Source organism: Onychostoma macrolepis, chromosome 22 (assembly GCF_012432095.1).
Source record: "Onychostoma macrolepis isolate SWU-2019 chromosome 22, ASM1243209v1, whole genome shotgun sequence".
NCBI lineage: Eukaryota > Metazoa > Chordata > Actinopteri > Cypriniformes > Cyprinidae > Onychostoma > Onychostoma macrolepis.
In genome coordinates, this window is record NC_081176.1 from 18,475,942 (window position 1) to 18,498,126 (window position 22,185).

Genomic DNA, 22,185 nt, shown 5'->3' on the forward strand with positions numbered 1-22,185 from the left:
GCATATCCATTCACAATATAAGTCTATATTTTTCTCTTCGCATTTGCCCTCGATAAAAAGCAAAATAATAATGAATCATTTCATAAATAATGGGTTTAGGGGCTTATCGACCGCGCAGTGGCCGCCACTGCGCTCTTATCTCGCCTGGCCACATTGCGCCCGTGTTCCGCTCCCCATACTGAGAGGCGCGCGCTGGACGTGATGTGGAATTATATAGACCTCACTTCCAGTTCCACACAGCACTTCAGTGCATCTAAAACCTCAGACATGGATGACCCTCCACAAAATGGCTCCATGCACACACTAACATCCACCGCCCGACGACGGTAAGAGGCGAATATTGGTGTTTCTGCGCTCCTTTGATACTAACGCAGGTCATAATTAGGCTTTCTATCGTCGCCAGATGATTAATATGAAGTCAGGAATGATTTATATAATTTTTATTTGGTTGTATTCGGTCTTGGAGCAAATAGGCCTTGGAGCCTGCAGAATGCAGATATCGATTTGTCATTTATTTTATAATTAACGCGCGTTTTAGACACGATCGTTTAATCTAAAGTTAAGAAATTCGATTCATTTCGATTCGATTTTCCAACACAAAACCTCCCGCCTGCTATTTTCCTCTTTTCCGTTTAGTGCCATCATCATAACTTCATCAATAAATGGACGGATCTCATCGACATTTCACATTTAGGCTATAAAACCAAAATTCACATTTAGGTCGGGTTATTTGTTACTAAATATGATAAACACGGATTATTTGTTTTTCAAGTTTGTCGACATTATTAGTCTCTTTGAGACCGTGCAAATAGCCTATGTTTATTATCGTCAGATTTGGTTGTTAAAGCTCGTTTTAAAGCAACTCTGAGCAAACATAAGCACTTGCATATATTATAAATACAAGAAGATACATTATTATATAGCTAAGGAGTAAACAGAAAGAGAAAGCCTAAATGTAAAAGTGTAAACTGGGTATGATATCAGTAGGCTATTAATATTGATCATGTAGTAAAATAAACTTAGATGACACATTGGATTGTCTGAGAATGAAAACAACATAAAACGAATAGGCTATTAATGTGCATCAATCTTAGAAATATATAGCCATATATATATATATATATATATCTATTTATTTTTTTTAAATCAACGACGAAATGGCATTAAACAAACAGTCAACTATAGAAAAACTAAAATATGTTTTTAAATATCTAAATTTAAAACCAGAAAAAAAAACGTGCAAAAAAGGACGCAACTACTCACTTAAAAATGTTCGTTTTAGCTCTATTCCTGAATTTAAAAAATGAAAAGACATAAATAAACATCGCGTGCAAATAAATCAAGCCACCATATTGACAGTAACATCACCTCTCAAATAAATAGGTTTAGCCTATATTCATATAGCCTATTAATTATAGTAACGAGTAGGCTAATAATCCAAAATAATACTAAAATAACAACATAATAAAGTTAATCATTTAAATGTAAGAATATGATTTAATAAGCAAATCTATAAAGGTGTTATTGAATGTGTCCTGTAATAATTACGTAGATTATATTCTGTTATAAATGTAGAACATGTTAGCAGAAGATAAGCTCTTTCCCAACCAAGACACGGGTATGACACGCTTATCTCCAGATACCATGAGCAGAATGATGAAATGACAGACCAAGGTCAGGTTGAGACCAAAAAAATTACATAAATAAAAAAACACCACCATGCACGAACGAAATTTGATCGGAAACTCTTTGAAATGCACCAACTGTTGTTTGTAGGTTCTCATATTCGTGCAAGAACAACCGACCAGGCCTTCGCATGGCTCTGTGAGACACACATGACACGTGCTGTCACAGAGCTGCTGTATTAATACTGTACACTGTCAGTGTTTCCAGTCACGCCCGCGCTCGGCACAGAAAGGATGCGCCGCGCGTAATAACGCAGGCGTTCAATCAATCTTCCTAAAGGTGTGTTCTTTCACAGGTGACCTCCGATGAAAAGCTAAACAGCCGCTGGGTTGATTGGTTGGGAATTACAATTACCTTTGGATACCACTATAAGCTTTTGGGAAAACCGCTTTTTGGGATTTTCACTCGAGGATGATGGAAAAACTGAAATCCGAGCAATTTCCGCTCAGCCCGAGCGCGGAGGGCGACGCCGCGCCCGAGGAGGGAGACGCATGCGGGAAACAGGAAGGCACGACTGCGGAGACGGGAGAGCATCACCCCCCAGAGGAGCGCGGCGTCCTCAATGGCGTTGCCAAGGAAACGGCGCACCACGCCACCGAGCTAAAAAAGGAAGTGGCGGTGATCGAGCTGTCCAGGAGAGGAGGGAGCGCGGATATAAAAGGCAGAGAGCTCAAGGCAGACATCAGCCATAAGGTGCAGACCACCGAGCTGTGCAGACCACCGATTCCTCTGCCGCTGCCTCCCAGAGAGCCGCTGAGCGACACTCGAATGGTGCAGTTGAGTCCGCCCGCTTTCCCTCTCCCGGCTCGAGCGATGCTCTACAGCAACATGACCCCACCGCTCGCCACTATTAACAGGTAACTTCTGCTTTTACACTCCGTGCTGGGTAGGACATATTCGATTTCATTTAACATTTAAATATTTGTTGCAGAGTTAAGATGCATTTATGAAATTAATTTGTATTCCGCTTTTTGTGCATTTGCAACTATCTGAAAACCCGTAATTTCTCGATTTAATATATTTTCTCTGTAATAGGCTACGCCAAATAATCTGTAAATATTATTTATTTTATGATACCTGAAATGATCGGTAGACTACACTATAACGCTATCGGAGCCCGCAGTTACTTGCAAATCTTTATTTAGCTTATTAAAATGTATAGCCTATTAAACGACAATGAAACATGTAATGTATTAAAATAAATCATTATATAAACAATACATAAAAAGGTAAAATATTCTCCTCATTTTTTTTAATCAGTTTTCGTTTTCTCACATATGTGTTAAATATAATTGCATTGAAATGTTTTATGTACAAACATTCTATCTTGTACTCTTTTCCACTTCTATTCCATTCTATTCTATTCTATATCCAGGCTATATCAAATATGTAAGCACTTCGTTTTCTCCATCAGCAATGTAATACGTTAAAGATAAATGTAATGCATTCAAATTTATTTTAATACACTTTTCCTAAGCTTTTCTATTCTACTTTATATTTCAGTGATTTCTTTCTTATTTTTTAATGAATTTTATTTATTTATTTTTACTGTAGAATATGTAATACAATGCATTAAAATTTATTTTTAAGCTTTGTCTATTGTATTCTAACATCTTTATTAAGCACTTTTTCTTTTTTTAAGACTTTTTATCTTGGAATATGTAAAAGATAAATATAATGCATTAAAATGCATTTTTATATACACTTTTTTTACTAAGGCTTTTCTATTCTATTCGTTTCTATTAATGTATTTAGGTGCTTTCTTATTTTTAAATACATTTTATGTTGGAATTTGTCAAAGATAAATGTAATGTATTTTTTTACACACTTTTTTTCTAAGCTGTTGCTATTCTGTTCTGTTCTATTCTATTTTCTGTTTTGTTCAATGACATTTGAAGCAGATAAACAGAAACATAATTTTTCTTATTTCCAGTCGCTTACATTCCGTGTGTTTCTCCTCAGTGGTTTTGCTGGGGAAGCGGATCAGTATGGGATGTATCCCAGCAGTCGAGTGAAACGCAGACCTGCACCTTATGAGGTTGAAATCAACGATGGTAGGAGCATTTTAGATCTTTCTAAGTATGGTAAGCCACTCTTTGGCTGTGCTTTTCTCTTTATTCTCATGATTCGCCATCCATCATCTCTCTCATTCTCTCCATTTAAAACAACATCATGTGCCAAACAAGCCAGATTTAGTAAAAGAAAATATTTAGGAATTTTGCAAAAATATGGAAGAATGCAGAAATAAATGAATATGATAAAAATAACAATGTCTTTATTTTCTTATTTTCTGTACAATTACTTTGTGTCACTTTTTTAATGAATCAATTCATGATTATTTATGAATCAATCATTTCAAATTTTCATGCACTTTAACACTTTTTGGGCTAGGAACCTCACATTAGTTGCACTTGCAAAAAAACAAATAAAAAATTAAAGTAAAATAAATATTAGTTAGCTAAAATGACAATTTCCATGTCGTCAATATCTTTGCATCCCTAAAATTCACACTGCATTGCACAGAAATGCCTTTCTTAAAATAAACTGAGAACAAAATTATCTTGTGAAACAAAGAAGATTTAAGACAGTAATCAGGGATGTGAGAGAGAGAGAAAAAAAGTGGTTACAGTTGCCAACTGGAAAAAAAAAAAATCAGTGTATGCACTGGAGAGATAGCTGCGAGTTGCCTATAAAAATGCAAATATGAGTCAATGTGTTTGGCTGCGAGTGCTGAGACAGAAAAGCAGGATTCTAATGAGACAAAAAAAACGGCGAATGCACAACACAATGTGTTCTTATACGATATAGAAGAGCATCAAAGGTAACGCTACCCTCGCTGCCGTTTTGAAAAACGCTTTAAATTATTCCTTAACTCAAGAGGTTGGGAATCCATTTAACTAAGTGTAATTATATGAAGTCAGTGGTGCATCAGGCAAAGTGAAGCATTGATAGCCCTGTTCCAACAGAGCTGTCTAGGATGAGAAATGGCCCTGAATAATTGAATGTAAAATGCCATAGATAATAGAAAGGTTAATTAATTCTTGGCTAAATAGGGGGAGATAAAGAGCTAATCTATCACTGAGAAGTGAGTGAACACCTTAGGTGTGTTCACAAGGAAACCACTGTTAAAGCACTCAACCGAGTCGCAGATTTGTTACGAACAACAACAAAAAAAAATGCAGATTTTGACACCCCAAACCATTGCGAAAGAGTATAACCTGAGTATACTTCCTTTGCTTTGCAGGTTCACAGCCCAAAGTCGTGCGACGGATTTTCACGAACAGCCGTGAGCGCTGGCGGCAGCAGAACGTGAACGGTGCCTTCGCCGAGCTGCGCAAGCTCATCCCAACCCACCCTCCCGACAAGAAGCTCAGCAAGAATGAGATCCTCCGCCTGGCCATGAAGTACATCAACTTCCTGGCCAAGCTCCTCAACGACCAGGACGACATGGTGGACGGCGAAGCCACCGCTGCTCGTGCCGTCCGAGACGCGACCCTGGCTCGGGACGACCTCCTTCAGGAGATGCTGAGCCCAAACTCCAGCTGCGGGAGCCTGCTGGACGGCGACGCCAGTCCGGAGAGCTTTACCGAAGACCAGGACTCGTCGGTGGAGTCCAGGTCTTCGGCGAGGGGACTGAATCACTCCAGCCACCCGCTAGACGGGAACACCCAGCGATGACTGATTTGGCATTGACGGACTGAGAGGGCGCAGTGCTTCATGGACCTCAACTAGCGTATGTTCATGTCGTGTGCAAGCATATTCTTACGTATGACTTTCTGTTAAGCTCTTCTCTTCGCGCTTCGACGCTAAGGTGCCCTCCGCGGTGAAACGCTGGTACGGGGGAAAACGTCAGGTAGATTTTTAAGTCCACACTTAGGCAGGAATTGTCGATCGCCACCTGGAAATGAAAGAAAACAGATTGAATGGTACCCACATCTCATCAGGTACACCGCTGTGAAGGAGGTCATTGGAAACAGCTGGACTTGTACATCGAAAAAGAGCATTTGAAGCAAGAAAAGGAATAGTTCACTCCCCCAAAAATGACAATTTTGGCATCATTTACTCACCCTCGTGTCACTCCAAATGTGAGTTTCTATCTTCGGTGGAACCTAGAAGGAGGAAATTTGAAGAACCCTACAATGAAAGCCAACGGGGTCCAAATTTTTGGTTTTGGACCCCATTGACTTCTATTGTACTTCACAAGATTTGAAGTTTGAAGTGACACGAGGGTGAGTAAGTAATAAGCCGGCTTTGGCTTTGTGCAACGTCTTTGAGACTAATGTGTACATACTGGGAATTGTAATGAGTTATGACTTTTATTTGAAGTATTACTAACGTCAATGGCAATAGCAACAAAACGCTATTTGGAAAAAAACGCCATTTTGTAAATGGTTTTTCGGTATTATGTTTCGAATCCCACACGCATACAAGAAAAATGGTGGAGGAGGTACAAGAACGTGTACATAGACCGGGATAATGTCGTGTGTCTGTAACGATGTTCCTTTAGACTGTTCTTTTGCATTGTGATCATGGTACACCATTAATTCGCATCTCCATTTCACCTTCATTCATTCATTCGTTTGTTACTTTGGCTCAAACACCCCTCCAACCCGACCATTGCAATGACGCATTCATGGAGTAACGTTCTGTCACTTTATTTGACTTGTATGAACTTGATCTGCTTTTTAGCAGAGGATTGAGTAACCAGTCTTGGTACCTTTAAGTCTTTTATTGGGTATTAAACGAGCAAGCAAACAAAAATGGTTATTTTAATGTGATATTTAGTAGAAAGACCTTTGTTGTAAGGTGAAAATCTATCTATGAATATATGCAATGTTATATCACACAAATTTTATATAAAAACCCACAAAAATAAAAAACACAAACCTGAACATGTGTGCTATTCTTCTGAAAAATGCTGAATATAATAGAGGATTTATTGTGAGTGTGGACATTAGGTTTATATTGTCAAATGTCTGAAATATAATAGTCTTTTCTGTTGCCATGACAACTGCAAAGGTAGAGAAGGAAAAAAATAACCAGTGGAACGTTTTACAAAGTGTCAAAAAACACAGTAGACAGGGATTAAATAGAATGAAAAAAATGTGCATCGAAGGTACTGAGATATAAGAAAATACTGTCAAATCACTCATGCTAGTCGGGACTTAAAGAAAAAAATACAATGTATTTTTATGTAAGGAACAAAATGTTAAATCCCTGACATGAAAAATGAATACAGTGGGATGTGATAACAAGAAATACCTTTAACAAGATTTAGATTGAACCATATACTGCAGGCGCTCAACACGACAAAAACATAGATATGCCCTGCTCAGAAAAAGCCTATCTTATTTCAAGATTTTGAGGGTTTGAGGACAGTCAGGGTCATAGCAGGGCGTACACGGGTGTCTGAACTCTGGGAATATGATTCTGAAGGGCTGATAAGAATCAAAGCCAATGAAAAAGTCATTGGTCAGTCTACTGGCCCCAAGGGGCCCTACAGGGACTGTGAAAAACTGATCCAAGGGCAGTTCCCAGACCAATCACTGATCCACACCCACATACATGAACGACCTTCTCAAACACTCTCTATCCTATCAGCTGGAGGACATGAGAAGCATTTCAAGCTAAAAGAATAAAGCTACATGTCAAATATCTGCACAGTAACTCTTATTTTATATCAAGAGGAGATAGCGTGAAATCACAAATACACAGTTTCTATGAGGATGGATAGCGATTGATAGTATTTCATACACATTTTACAGTATTTTACATTGATAGCCCACCAACAATTTTTTTTAAATGGGTTATTATTTACTCATGTTGTTCCCAAATGTTTTTTTTCTTCCATGCACCTGGTATGATGATCAGTCATAAGATTAGACACAGAACAAAGTAAATTTGAGGCAATTGATGTCAAAACTGGTGCAAGCCATCTTGACGCACCATACTTGAATTTATGCAAACAAGATTTAAAAGCTATGATGAATTTTTAGCAAATTTTGTGGTTTTAAAAGACATGGAAAATATGTACAGTATGAATACTTTGACACTGAGCTAATGCATAGATTTATTTATTTGTAGTGATATTTAATGATAGATAGATAAATGAATAAATAAATACATAATATATTTTTTTATATTATATATTATTATATAAAATGTTTGTTGTTTATTAATGTTTATTTAATGTTAATTGTGCATTTTCACCAAAAATCTGCATAACAGTTCTGGTGATTTTACAAAACATTGTTACCAAAAAGTAGGCTACAATAAATAAATAAATAAAAATAAAAATGAAATAAATTATAAAAATCAAATCAATAAATAAATATTAAAATGAATAACACTATATAATATTATATTTTAAACATAATATTTGGTGGGACAAAGCACCATAAATGAAGTCTATTTATTTATAGTGATTCACCAAAAATCACCATAATATTTATTTATGATGCTTCGAAAAAAATGTTCACCGAACAGCATTAAATAAAAAAATAAAAAAATAACCATAAATAAATAATAAACAAATATAAATGATAATTATAGAAAATAGTACTAAACTTTATTTATTCTTGGTGATTTTTTGTCATTTTTGGAGCTCAGTGTTTATATAAATACTGTATGGAAAAGAGCAGCCAATGCAATCTAGAAAAATAACTCCTTTTTTTTTGGAGGTTTGGAGTGATATAACGGTGCATCAAAATGCACTGTTATATTTAACTATTAAAGTGCCCCTGTTATGGGTTCTGAAAGGTTTTCAAAGGTTTTTTTTGGTTTTGGGAGTCCCCAAAAACAGGTTGACATGCATGCAAGGTCAAAAAACACTTTAATTGTCTTATAATATGCATTTATTATTAGCTTTTTTGCTCAACGACTCCCAATCGATTCGTATAACGATTCATTTTTCCAAACCCCTCCTTTCCGTGTCGCTAATCTGCGGTGATTGGTCTCATTTTAATTTCATCTGGCCTGTAATGCCTGACAAAGCAGCATTTGTGCAGTGCTGCTTTGTGTACAGCGTTACCGGGAAACCGCTATTTGCTCCAAAAGCGGCACCTAGTGGCAAAGAATGAATTTGCATTTTCATTCATACAAAAGCAAAAAGACCAACAAGTGGGTGGGCAATATCCTTATGTTTCATGTTGAAGTCAAGATGCTTGGGATTCGTTTTAAAAACGACTCGTTTCAATGATTCAGAGTCGATTCTTTCTTTTGAGAGACAATAACTTCATACACGGTGCACTTTCAGATTTAAAACTTGGCAGGGTGTTTTCATTCACTTAGAGCTGTGTTACACACTGCATGAAAGGTACTTTTCAAAAGTCCGTAATAGGGACACTTTAACATGACCATGTTTCATTTATCTCATTTATTAAGTAAACCACACTCTAAACAATTCAGTTGTGGACTCAACATCAAATTCTGTGCTGCTCAATTAGTTTTATATTCATCCACTGAAGATTAGTCAGATCTTCAATAGTATCCGCTTCCCATGAACACTAAAGCCATGTTACACACAGGGGCCTGTGTGCGTCCCACCAGAGATTCAACACACCATCAAAACACTCTAATTCTAATAAGTCCCTTCATTCATCTCAAATGCCAATGCTCTCGCTCTTGAAATGGTGGGCTGGTGGTACGGATTCAATCAGGGATTTTTGACGGCATCTTTTCCCTTTTTAATTAACTGCGGCGTAGTCGCTATCCGCCTTTTTCCCACCAGTGGCCCCAAGCCGGAGGATACGGAGCTTCAACCTGGATGGATCTCAAAGGAGCCCCATCACAACAAAAAGACATGCTCACCGACTGATAAAGACCACCATTATCCTGAGATAACTAGACAAGGGGGGAGGGTTTTCAATTAAGAAGCCCCTCCTTCTGGGACAAGGAGGTCCCAGTGAACCTCCCAAAGGTCTGGTTCTCAGAGGCAGGACGGGCTGGTGGAAAGAGTCTCCTCTGGGGTCTCTCATGGCTATCTACCACACCATCGGCTGAAGTGGCTCCCTTGGGGAGCGGGCTGGTATTTTACGCCAGAGGTGTTAATGAGTGGGCAGAGCTCTTTTCTAGTTATAAAGCAGTGCTAATTTCCTCTGGGCTGCGAGACGCTCATGTGTCCCTTGAGTCCAGAGGGGCGGATCGTGGTCTTCGTCCAACTCCGCCTCTTTTTCTCTGTTTTGGTCTGTTAATCATTTGCTCTGTCACTCTTTAAGAGCGCTCTCTCATGTGCACTCATCTCTTGTGGCTTAATAAGAGAGGACGAAGACGGTCAGCAATGCCCTCAAGTTCAAACAAACTCGTCATTCATCAACTTTAAGTTGTTGTAGGTTAGTCAAAATGAGCAAGTTTGCTGAAAATGTACCAACCGTTGGGCCATTGAGCATTACATGCATATTACATACTCTGCAGTGAATGGGTGCCATCAGAATGAGAGTCCAAACAATAATCCACACAACTCCAGTCCATCGATTAACATCTTGTAAAGTGAAATGCTGCATGTTTGTAAGAAACAAATCCACCATTAAGACATTTGTAACCGCAAACCTTTGCCTCTGGCTAAAAAATGAATCCTCCAGTGAAAAGGTAGTGTTGTCTGAATCAGGAGAGAAATATACTCAGATTAAGCACCGTTTACAAGCAAAAACATTATTAAATAAGGATTTTGAGGTGAGAGGAAAACAAGGGATGGAATTTTTCTCTAGAGGAAGTGTATGGATTATGGACTTGTGTTTTTGAGAGAAGTGACAGTTTATGCCTTAAAGTTAATGGATTTGTTTTCTACAAACACGCAGCTTTTCACTTCACAAGACATGTGTAGATTACTTATTGTGATGTTTTTACCAGCTCTTTGGAGTCTCATTCTGACGGCACCCATTCACACAGAAACATCTACTCGGATGAGAGTCAATTTTCACTAAATGTTCATTTTTGCGTGAACTATTCCTTTAAAGGTTCACTTGACTAACCTACAACTTCACGTTGATGAATGATGAGTTTGTTTGAACTTGAACCCAAAACACGAATCCTCCTAAATTAACCTACAGATCGTTATTTAGTTTTTTTACTCTAGCAAAACTGTAACTTCCACGGCAGCAAATGGTGGGTTTTAATGGTGGGTTTAATGTGTCAAACAGCCATTCAGTGATCTATTACTAATTGAAAACCATGGAATGCTAACCAGACAAATTCTGTTATCCCTCAAATCTAAAGACTCATGGCTTATGCAACGTCTTAACTTCGCAAACCTGTACGGAGATAGGACTTTCTCCACTGGATTAACAACTCCACCGTCGTCTAATGAACAAAACAAGTATTTATGATAGCAATGAATATTTATAGCTGCTATCAGATATCACTGGGATAACAGTTGAATCAGATGTAATCAGATCAGTCCCGCCCGTCACATCTCTTTTATTCCTTTGCGATAGCTAAATATCATGCGGTGGTAAATGATTGACTCGATCTATACAGACCACTGGGTGTTTGTCTTCTCTTCCATTCAGATAACTGTTTCCTGGTTAGAGAAAGGACAGCCTACAGGTCTTTACTTGAGCAGTTGAGTACATTTCATCAAATTATCGCCTAGCTGAAGAGGAATAAACATGGGGAAATCAGTCTCTGGGGTTCACTGGCTTCTGCTCACGCTGGGACTGGTTGCGGCTCAAGCAGGTAAAGTCTTAAGTTTGGTTTTTTTGGAGGGAAATCTAGAAATTTGGAAAACAGTATCACTGAGCATATCATAGTAAGACCCAGTGCTCAATTGCAATAGTTGTATTATATATTTTAACGTACAGTTTTGTTGTTTTTTTAGAGAAAGCAGAGCAAGCTCTGCCAAACTGGCTTACGGGAATCATTGCCGTTGGTGTGTTCCTCTTTCTGATGTTCGTCGTCTTCCTTGTAAACAAAGCCTGGTGTGAAACTCCAAGGTAAATACCTGCTTCAATTTCAACACCATACCAAAAACTGTAGCAATTTTAACATTTAAGGGTCAAAGTTCAGCTAAAAATGAAAAATTGTCAACATTTATCTCATGCTCTTGTCGTTCCAAACATGTATGACTTTCTTCTGCACAACACAAAATGATTTTGAAGAACTTAAAGTCAATGGGGTCCAGCAGCATTTTCCCAAAATATCTTCTTTTTTTGTTGTCGTTGTTGCGCTTAAGAAAGTCAGTCATGAATGTGAGTAAAGAGAACTCTCTCTTTATTGATGAATTAATGAAACTGTCTTTATTAATGGAATCCTGAATTTTCTAATCAATAATAGGTCTACATGTCTGAATGATGGTTATTGTAAAGTCTCACAAAACATGTTTACTTGGGTTATCTAGTTAACTAGTTTCCTGAAATCTGGTCTGTGTAAACATTTTAATCCGTCTTTGTTGACTAAAGCAAACCAGAAGCAGTACCCACTGAATACGCCATGACCAATGGATCAACACGTGAAACCAGTCTTGACGCAGTCAGGTAATAATACCTCAATAATACAGCCGTTATAAAGTTTAGAGTGATTCAAGCCTATAAAAAGATACACTATCATTAATGATACCCCTCATGAGAAATGTTTATATGGCCTGATATCATGTCATGCTTTATGCTAAACATGATGTTCCTGATATTATTCTTATTGTGAAAGATTTAATGTTTAAAATGTTGAAATTGAAATATCAGAGATTAAAAATGAGTGGAAAAGAGTGAATAGGCCTATTTTAAATTAATCTCTGGAATTGTGACAATTGTTTTTCAGGAGCAGCGACGACCTTAAAGCATATGAGACTGCGATTGTTCACCAAACCGATGAAAAAGTGACCGAGATGTAATCTCAAGGAAACGTCCACAATCAGCAGAGTCAGCACGCCATGTTAACCTTATTTGTTGTTGTAATAAGTTATAATTTTAATAGCTGATGCAGCTTGTCTTGTACCAAAGGTTAGCAGTTTAGTCTTTTAAAAAAAATTTGATTATACATTAATTGTAGTTCATTTTAAAAGGTATTTGTTGTTGTAACAATTTGTGAACATTTTAATATAATATCAGACATTCAGTATCTCACTTGTTGCAAAAAATCAATAATAATATTAATAAAATCATGTATGTTTTTGTAGGCTGCATTTATTTGTTCAAATACACAGTAATATTGTGAAATATTATTAAAATTTTAAATACATTTTCTATTTTAATATGTATTTTAAAATGTCATTTTTTCCTGATGCAAAGCTAAGTTTTCCGCAGCCATTATTCCAGTCTTCAGTGTCACATGTTCTGATTTGCTGTCCAAGAAACATTTTTGATGAATAAAGTTCAAAAGAAAAGCATTTACTTTAAATATAAACCTTTTGTAACATTATAAATGTCTTACACTTTCGATTAAATTTAATGCATGCTGAACAGTTATTAATTTATTTATTTATTTTTTTTATAAATCTTACCTTTACTAATCTTTTAAACGGTAGTGCATGTAAATCTGGGCAGAAATGGCTGGTGTGTATGTTTTTTGTGCATAAAAACATTAAAATAATGCTCAAAATAAAATCATTAAGAATGTAGAAGTCAAAAGATGCTTAAAATGAAAATAACTTTATTTACTGACACTGAAGATAAATTCTGCTTGTCGAAAAAATAAAGTCACAGACCATAATGACCACTTGTTTGTTTTGCAAATGTTAATAAATCAGCTTTATTTCAGGCTTAGATCTGTATCTAATGTATGAATTTAGCTAAATGGTTTCTTTGGACTTTAAAAACATTACACTGACAGAAAAATGGCAGATATAAAGGTGTTACTACTCGAGTCATCTGAGTGGAAGCCGGTTTTTGTGGTTCACAGCCCAAATGTAAAGATCTAGCAGAAGGTAGCAGACTGAGGCGTTGCATTTCTTTAAGGAGAAAGGGGAAGACAGGCATAGGAGATACAGGCAATCTTTTTAAAGGGACGTAGCGCTGAACAGTTCAGAACATACTGTCCACATGGCACAAAATTCAAGAGGCTTTGTATAATGATGTGCTTACGAAATCCTAGTGGAAGAGGCGGTCTGGATGAGGCTTCCACGCTGTCTACAACCTGGAGAGCCCTGATAGTCTCTGAAGAGCCTGCTACACTTCCTCTAGGAGAGAGACTGACACAGGATATCCTCATATTGTGACACACAGACACACACAGTGTCAAACTAGGATGTGCGAGACATCTTCATAAAGACAAAAGCAATGCAAAAAAGCCCTAAAAAAGGAAATAAATTACATATTTACACTGAAATGATAGACGTGTGCAACTGAATTACAAATGGAATTACAAAAATGTAAAAAAAAAACTATGTTATGCATTTCTGTGAATCTCAATACATCATAGTAAAATAATAGAGTTGAATAGTTCTCCCAAAAATTGAAATTCATACGACTTCTTTTTTTCTGTGGAACCTAAAAGGAGATATTTTGAGACTTTTCCATACAAAGAAAGTGAATGGAGACTGGGCTGTTGCACTCCAAAAATGGCAAAAAAACACATCTTGTGTGCTATTTTTAAGACTCGAAGCAAAATAATAGCTCTGTGTAAATAATTATATGAAATTTTCATTTCAGAGATAAATTTGAAGTTAAAACGACTTACAAAATAATAGCTGTGTATGAAAAAATTGCCTGAAATTTGAAGTGAAAAACACTTTAAAATATTCCTCACGCAAAACTATCGTACAGTCTCAATAGACGTGAAACGTGGCACACAACATGTGATACATTTATTGTTATAATGTCATTTCTGAAATTTCTAAAATGCCAGTCTCCTTCCATTTTCATTTTAAGGAAAAGAGCAGTGTATTCAGTAAAACATAATTTTAAGTTACACATAAAATCTTACATGAAAAATGACTAACATTAATACCTTTGTGTGAAAAATTGCCTGAAATTTCACTTAGAGGGAAGATTCTGTGAAAATCAACTTGCAATTTTAATTTGTCCGTCATGCAAATCTATCGTACGACTTCATAAAACTTAAAATGTAGAGCACAAGTCATATGACTAGCATTTGCGATATTTTTGTGGTTATTTTTGGCATTTCTAAATCACAAAAACTCCAGTCCCCATTCACTTTCATTGTATGGAAGAGAGCAGCATGAACATTCTGCAAAATATCTCATTTTTAGCTCCACGGAAGAAAGAGTAATACAGGTTTGAAGCAACATCAGGGATGTTTTTCATCTTCTGGCAAACTATTTCTTGAAATATTCACAAAAGCTACCCTGCAACGTAAAGAACCTGATTGAAATGATCCTAATATCTAATACTAGCTATACAAAACATCCCAGTACAATCTGATCTGCCCGTTCCAAGGCACATCTGTCATCCCTTATTATTAACGCTTGTCCATGAATTCATCTACAAACAACATACAGTTCAACTGATTTCTTAAAAATAGGGTGGGTTTGTCAGTAGGTCTTGTACTTAAGTGTTTTAATTTTAAAAAGATCAGGACGACCACATTAGAAGCTATTGTATGTGGACTGAAAGGATAATTACAAACAAATTGCTTGTGTGTCGTTAATTTTTCCTCCTGGTCTTGAGTTACCAGCACTCATTACATCAAAATAACCTTCTCTAATATTGCCCCATAATTCACTCGCACCGTCACCAGTGGAGAGGCTACATGTCTGTGACTAATACAAAGACGATACAATAATTTCCCTTTATGAGTATTTCTCATTGATTTCGATACCAGGTGCACAAACATTAACAGGGCAGAGTTTAAACGATCGAGTGCAAATCAGGAAGTAAGGTGACCGAATAACGGCCGCTGCTGATGCAAAGAGTCTCTTAAGACGTGTGAATGGAATGTGTGTGTGTGCGTTTATCAGTGGATGTAGTCCTTAGTGTGTTTGTTAGGAGAGGACGGACAGCGTGACGCTTCCCCGCTGCTTCTTCAGTATGGCCACGGCCTGCTCATGTGTGACGCCCTCCAGACTCTCTCCGTTGACCGACAGCAGCTGGTCGCCGCGCTTCAGACGCCCATCCACCGCCGCTGCCCCCTGTAGGTAAGAGGAGGACAGGATTATTTATTCATTTACAGAATTAAAGGTGACCAACTGACCAGTATTACTCTCCATAATGCAGATTATTAAAGTGATAGTTCACCCAAAAATGAAATTTCTGTCATTAATTACTCCCCCTCATGTCGTTCCAAACCCGTAAGACCTTCGTTCATCTTCAGAACACAAATTAAGATATTTTTGATGAAATCCGAGAGCTCTCTCCATAGACAGCAACACAACTGTAATGTTTCCAGGTCCAGAAACATAGTAAGGACATCAGTAAAACAGTACCAAATTTTAGAAATATCCTTATATTGTATTAAATGTATTATATTCAATATTATGGACTATCATCATCAATAAATGTTACTATATATAAATTATATTTAAATTATGTATTACTTTCATATTTTCAAATACGTTTTCTTTGAACAATGTGTCCATGCAAGACATTCACAGACCGCCAGTGGGGTGGGAAGAGCCATCAGAAGAATCATTTCACATAAACACAAAGCATGTATTGTTTCTAGGTGAATATGAAGTGTTTGACATGAGTCTTATCTCTGGTTATATTCTTGTGAAACAGAGCTCTATGCTGCCACCTGGTGGCCAGAGCATGAACAGAAACGTACAGTCTGCACATAGCAATTTGCTGTAGGAATATACATTTCTTGTCTGTTTTACACATCCACCTTTTCATATTGTACAGATGTTATATGCAGGGCTCTGGACATATTTAAGCAAAAATATGTAAGCATGTGAAATGATTTGATTTTAACAGCCTGTTACCAAAAAGCAATATTTTTTCTAATTTATATAGCTTGAAAGAGTTACTACATATCAGTGTCATTTTACTGTTATCTTTTTACTGTTATATTATTTATCATTTTGAATTAGCCTATATATATATATATATATATATATATATATATATATATATATATATATATATATATATATATATATATACACATTTTAATTTTAATTTATTTTAGTTCAAGTTTAGTAATTTTGAGCTTCTATAATTTTTAGTTTTTATAATTTATATATATATATATATATATATATATATATATATATATATATATATATATATATATATATATATATATATATATATATATATATATACAGTGAGGAAAATAAGTATTTGAACACCCTGCTATTTTGCAAGTTCTCCCACTTAGAAATCATGGAGGGTCTGAAATTGTCATCGTAGGTGCATGTCCACTGTGAGAGACATAATCTAAAAAAAAATCCAGAAATCACAATGTATGATTTTTAACTATTTATTTGTATGATACAGCTGCAAATAAGTATTTGAACACCTGTCTATCAGCTAGAATTCTGACCCTCAAAGACCTGTTAGTCTGCCTTTAAAATGTCCACCTCCACTCCATTTATTATCCTAAATTAGATGCACCTGTTTGAGGTCGTTAGCTGCATAAAGACACCTGTCCACCCCATACAATCAGTAAGAATCCAACTACTAACATGGCCAAGACCAAAGAGCTGTCCAAAGACACTAGAGACAAAATTGTACACCTCCACAAGGCTGGAAAGGGCTACGGGAAATTGCCAAGCAGCTTGGTGAAAAAGGTCCACTGTTGGAGCAATCATTAGAAAATGGAAGAAGCTAAACATGACTGTCAATCTCCCTCGGACTGGGGCTCCATGCAAGATCTCACCTCGTGGGGTCTCAATGATCCTAAGAAAGGTGAGAAATCAGCCCAGAACTACACGGGAGGAGCTGGTCAATGACCTGAAAAGAGCTGGGACCACCGCTTCCAAGGTTACTGTTGGTAATACACTAAGACGTCATGGTTTGAAATCATGCATGGCACGGAAGGTTCCCCTGCTTAAACCAGCACATGTCCAGGCCCGACTTAAGTTTGCCAATGACCATTTGGATGATCCAGAGGAGTCATGGGAGAAAGTCATGTGGTCAGATGAGACCAAAATAGAACTTTTGGTCATAATTCCACTAAACGTGTTTGGAGGAAGAAGAATGATGAGTACCATCCCAAGAACACCATCCCTACTGTGAAGCATGGGGGTGGTAGCATCATGCTTTGGGGGTGTTTTTCTGCACATGGGACAGGGCGACTGCACTGTATTAAGGAGAGGATGACCGGGGCCATGTATTGCAAGATTTTGGGGAACAACCTCCTTCCCTCAGTTAGAGCATTGAAGATGGGTCGAGGCTGGGTCTTCCAACATGACAATGACCAAGCACACAGCCAGGATAACCAAGGAGTGGCTCTGTAAGAAGCATATCAAGGTTCTGGCGTGGCCTAGCCAGTCTCCAGACCTAAACCCAATAGAGAGTCTTTGGAGGGAGCTCAAACTCCGTGTTTCTCAGCGACAGGCCAGAAACCTGACTGATCTAGAGAAGATCTGTGTGGAGGAGGGCCAAAATCCCTCCTGCAGTGTGTGCAAACCTGGTGAAAACTACAGGAAACGCTTTGACCTCTGTAATTGCAAACAAAGGCTACTGTACCAAATATTAACATTGATTTTCTCAGGTGTTCAAATACTTATTTGCAGCTGTATCATACAAATAAATAGTTAAAAAATCATACATTGTGATTTCTGGATTTTTTTTTTTAGATTATGTCTCTCACAGTGGACATGCACCTACGATGACAATTTCAGACCCCTCCATGATTTCTAAGTGGGAGAACTTGCAAAATAGCAGGGTGTTCAAATACTTATTTTCCTCACTGTATATATATATATATATATATATATATATATATATATATCTCAAGAGAGTAACTGTTTGATCAATATAAATTAATATTATAAAATATGTTATGCCACACATTATAAACTTTATATTTATTGCTACAAATAAACAATATAAAATAAATACATTTACATATACATTTATAAATAAAAATTGTACTAAAAACATGTTCAAACATTCTATTCTATTCAGCCAATTTAAAACAATCCTTAAAAAAATATTTACTGAAATGAAAAAGAGTGATTGAGAAAGAAAAAGACTGATGAAAAAAAGAAGCAATTAAATCTCCTGAAAAATAGGAGTGAGACATGAAAGAAAGAAAGAAAGAAAGAAAGAAAGAAAGAAAAAGAAAATACAAGTAGTGATTGCCCATACAAAACTTGGATGGTTGCTAGGGTGTAATTGATTTAATTGCCTATAAATGACTGATAAACGCCTCTGATAAAATAATTTGTGAAAAAAGTCCAATTTATTTATTTAGCTGGATTCAAAGTTGTGTTGTCCATGAGACAGTTTATCAGTTTATCACAGCGTTTAGGCCACGGTTCTGATATGAATGTCTAATTTCATGGCCGATGTCAGGTGTCCAAATGTGTTTAGTTTCATTTACTCTGCAAATGATGCTACAGGAATTACCTTGCTGAAGACTGTTTTGACGTAGATGGGAAGATCTCCATGTGGACTCCCAAAGCCGCCCACAATGCTGAAGCCCAGCCCCTCTGAGCCCTTCTCCAGAGTGATGGTTTTTGGCCTGGGGGTCCTGTCAATATGACACACACACACACACACACAGAATAAAATCATATATATATTAACCTGAGAATTCTGTAACAGAATGTTTAAGGTCAAACAGGAAGTGGGAGTCTTGTTGCCACGGTGATGTCACTCACTCTGGTTCCACCGGCCGGACCTCTGGATTGGTGCTGGGGGTGGAGCTACTGGACAGACTCTCCACCTGACTGGCTATGGCACTGATGTTGGTGTCAGCAACCACCTGTCAATCACAGACGGACACTGTCAAACATTTAAAACAAATAAATGACTCAGTCTTGAAAGTGTGCTTTCTTCCATTTAGATGTGTGTGTTTTCACAAATGACTGTCTGCATGCAGATAACAGGAAACTGCTCTCTATGTTGTGTGTGTTTGGCACCGAAATGTATGGAGAACAATCTTTTAATGTTCTTCTTGGCAACTGTTGGCAACCGATCGCTCAGCCGCTGTTCATCAAACCTCTGTTTCCCCCACCAGAATCAAAAATGCCTTTTTCTGTCATGTCTCATTTAAATTTTCCTCTTCCATTAAACTCTGGGCTGGCTATGAGGGCAGTGGCAAATTAATTTGCATATTTAATTAATGGCAAAGCAATTAAAAGAAAAATACACAACAATAAACAAAAGCTAATTAACGAATGAGACAACAACAACAGTGAAATACTCCCAAGTCATCACACTTGCTATCTTCACCTACACCTACTGAGAGAAAGAAAGAAGACTGACAGAAAAGAAAAAAGGCCAATAAAAAAAAGAAGAAAGTTAGAACAGAAAGAGTGAGAAAAAAGAAAGAAATATAAATAAATCTAAAAACAAAGAGGGACACTGATTAAAAAAAGAAAAATGAAAGAGGTTGAAAAAAAAGAAAAGAGTGATAAAAGAGCGAGAAAAAAGAAAAGAGATAAACAGAAATAAAGAAAAGGATAAAGAACGAAAAAAAAAGAAGTGTGTTAAAGAATGAGAGAAGAAAGAAGTAAAGAAAGAAAGGAGGAAGACAAGAAAGACGAAAGAAGGAAAGAAAGGAACGAAGAAAGAAAGAAAATGAATGAAAGAAGGAAGAAAAAGAAAAAGAAAGAAAGAAAGAAAGAAAGAAAGAAAGAAAGAAAGAAAGGAAGGAATGAAGAAAAAAGAAAGAAAGGAAGGAAGAAAAAAGAAAGAAAGAAGAAAACAAAAGAAAAAGGAAGAAAAAGAAAGAAAGAGGTTGGTTGCTATTAATTTCCAATAAGTGACTGATAAAACCAATTTATTAAACAAGACTTATTTAATGCTCAGGCCGCTGCGATGCAGTTGCTAGGTGGTGTTCTGAGTGTTGCTATGCACTTGCTAGGATCTCTGAGAAGTTTTAGCATGTTGCTATGCCACTAAAAAGTGTTGCTATGCTGTTGCTAGGTGGCTTGGAGTGGTTTATAGAAAATTACATTGTGGCTATTAATCGTTGCTAGGGTGTTCCGAGTAGTTGCCAGGGCACTAAAATGCAATGCAATTTCCAAGTTCCAAGTATTTACTATACTGCTATGCCACTGTTAAGGCGTTGGCATGCTGTTGCTTGTGTGTTCTGAGTTCTGATGTTTGAGTTTGTGAAAATAGAAAACATACATACAAACATACACACACACACACACACATATATAAATATATACACACACATATATATAAATATACACACACACACACACACACACGTACATACATACATATAGATATTTTTATTATAACTAAATTTACAATTAAATTTAAAAAACAAGTGAGAACGCTAGGGATGAAGTGGGAGTTGGTGAGATATATACTTCAGTTGGGTGGAACAATTAAACTTCTCAATGCACATTATCACAGGCAGAATGACAAAACAATATCAAATTGTCTGATTTCTGTGACATGAGTAATAGCATAGGGCATTACATATGTCCAATTAAACATATAGCAGCCAGAGAGTGAGAAAGAGAGAGAGTATGCTCTCTCAAACGAGTGAAGAGGGAATGAATGAGCGAGAGAGAGAGAGTGAGAGTGAGTGTGAGTGTGAGAGAGAGAGAGAGAGAGCTAAACAATAATTGCTCTCTGAGCTGCTGTAATCATGGCTTTGCAGGCTGGGCTCCCCTGTTTAAAAGCCCTGTGCATTCCTCCTGGAACCACGCAGATAACGGCACATTTGCATAAAGGACTGGGATTATCTGGCAACCTGCGCGCAACTGCCGCACAGCTGCATGCAGCTGATAACAGCCCAGTGACACAGCACCAACCACTCACACACACACACACACTACCGTGAGTCCAAACAAACACGCACTCACACACATACACAGCACACTGTCCTTCGATACACCAACTCCGCTAACACACACTGATAACCGTACAGAACATATACACACACAGCGGCTCTGCATAGCAATAACAGCACACAATACAAGCGTGTATACACACATCATTGAAACCGCAGCTACTACATGCAAAAACGCCACAATACGTCACTTCCAAAAAAAATACAAATACCATGGTATTCTCAATATGGTGACCTTCGTATCTGATATACATTAACAAATGCTAACATATACAAACCCCACATGCTATATCAAGCTAGCGGTGGGTTACGTGAAATTTCTGGGGAAAAAGAAGAAACCCACCAAACGACTCTTAAAACGTTCAGAATAAATGTGGGGGAATATCACGCGCCACACCAGACGGGTCGGAGGGTCTGTTCAGCGCCAACAGCTCCTTTAAAGCTTGAGTTCAACCCACGGACTGTCTGGCGTGATCCTGTTAACAAGTACAGTGTTTTTAAATCACATTACTTAATGTGCGTTCCCTCATTAGCTAGCCAGCGAGCGGGAACACTGTAGCTAATTTGAATTGTGGGTTGCACGCTTGGCAGCCTTGGCACTTCGTTAAACTAGTTCATCCAAAATTGTTTACAGAAGAAGAGACAGGAATGTACCAGTATGTAAATGAAAACACTTCTAGATAA

The 22,185-nt window shown here is 37.2% G+C and overlaps 3 protein-coding genes across 8 annotated transcripts in view; 2 read left to right on the forward strand and 1 right to left on the reverse strand.

Annotated features, from left to right (window-relative positions):
• Window positions 1–203: 203 nt before the first annotated feature.
• On the forward strand, window positions 204–6,578 carry tal1 (T-cell acute lymphocytic leukemia 1). The gene is made up of 4 exons (XM_058759404.1): window positions 204–326; window positions 1,982–2,543; window positions 3,649–3,740; window positions 4,931–6,578. The coding sequence occupies exons 2-4, from the start codon at window positions 2,098–2,100 to the stop codon at window positions 5,362–5,364; spliced, it is 972 nt and encodes a 323-aa protein (XP_058615387.1). The 5' UTR covers window positions 204–326; window positions 1,982–2,097; the 3' UTR covers window positions 5,365–6,578.
• Window positions 6,579–11,164: 4,586 nt separating this feature from the next.
• On the forward strand, window positions 11,165–12,778 carry pdzk1ip1 (PDZK1 interacting protein 1). The gene is made up of 4 exons (XM_058760170.1): window positions 11,165–11,358; window positions 11,501–11,615; window positions 12,081–12,155; window positions 12,436–12,778. The coding sequence occupies exons 1-4, from the start codon at window positions 11,292–11,294 to the stop codon at window positions 12,506–12,508; spliced, it is 330 nt and encodes a 109-aa protein (XP_058616153.1). The 5' UTR covers window positions 11,165–11,291; the 3' UTR covers window positions 12,509–12,778.
• A 320-nt stretch (window positions 12,779–13,098) lies between these two features.
• patj (PATJ crumbs cell polarity complex component) overlaps window positions 13,099–22,185 on the reverse strand; it is a 135,366-nt gene continuing 126,279 nt past the window's right edge. For all 6 annotated transcript variants that reach the window (XM_058760163.1, XM_058760166.1, XM_058760165.1 and 3 more), the window contains 3 exons: window positions 19,346–19,449; window positions 19,092–19,215; window positions 13,099–15,703 (listed from right to left, as the gene is read on the reverse strand). In XM_058760163.1, coding sequence (XP_058616146.1) covers window positions 15,557–15,703; window positions 19,092–19,215; window positions 19,346–19,449 — 375 coding nt within the window. In that variant the 3' untranslated portion in view covers window positions 13,099–15,556. The remainder of the gene's footprint in view (window positions 15,704–19,091; window positions 19,216–19,345; window positions 19,450–22,185) is intronic.

Coding starts and splice junctions, on each gene's coding strand:
- pdzk1ip1 (XM_058760170.1), top strand. CDS start 11,292: ATGGGGAAATCAGTCTCTGGGGTTCACTGGCTTCTGCTCACGCTGGGA. Junction 11,359..11,500: donor ACTGGTTGCGGCTCAAGCAG/GTAAAGTCTTAA, acceptor TTGTTTTTTTAG/AGAAAGCAGAGCAAGCTCTG. Junction 11,616..12,080: donor GCCTGGTGTGAAACTCCAAG/GTAAATACCTGC, acceptor TGTTGACTAAAG/CAAACCAGAAGCAGTACCCA.
- tal1 (XM_058759404.1), top strand. CDS start 2,098: ATGATGGAAAAACTGAAATCCGAGCAATTTCCGCTCAGCCCGAGCGCG. Junction 2,544..3,648: donor CCGCTCGCCACTATTAACAG/GTAACTTCTGCT, acceptor GTTTCTCCTCAG/TGGTTTTGCTGGGGAAGCGG. Junction 3,741..4,930: donor TGAGGTTGAAATCAACGATG/GTAGGAGCATTT, acceptor TTTGCTTTGCAG/GTTCACAGCCCAAAGTCGTG.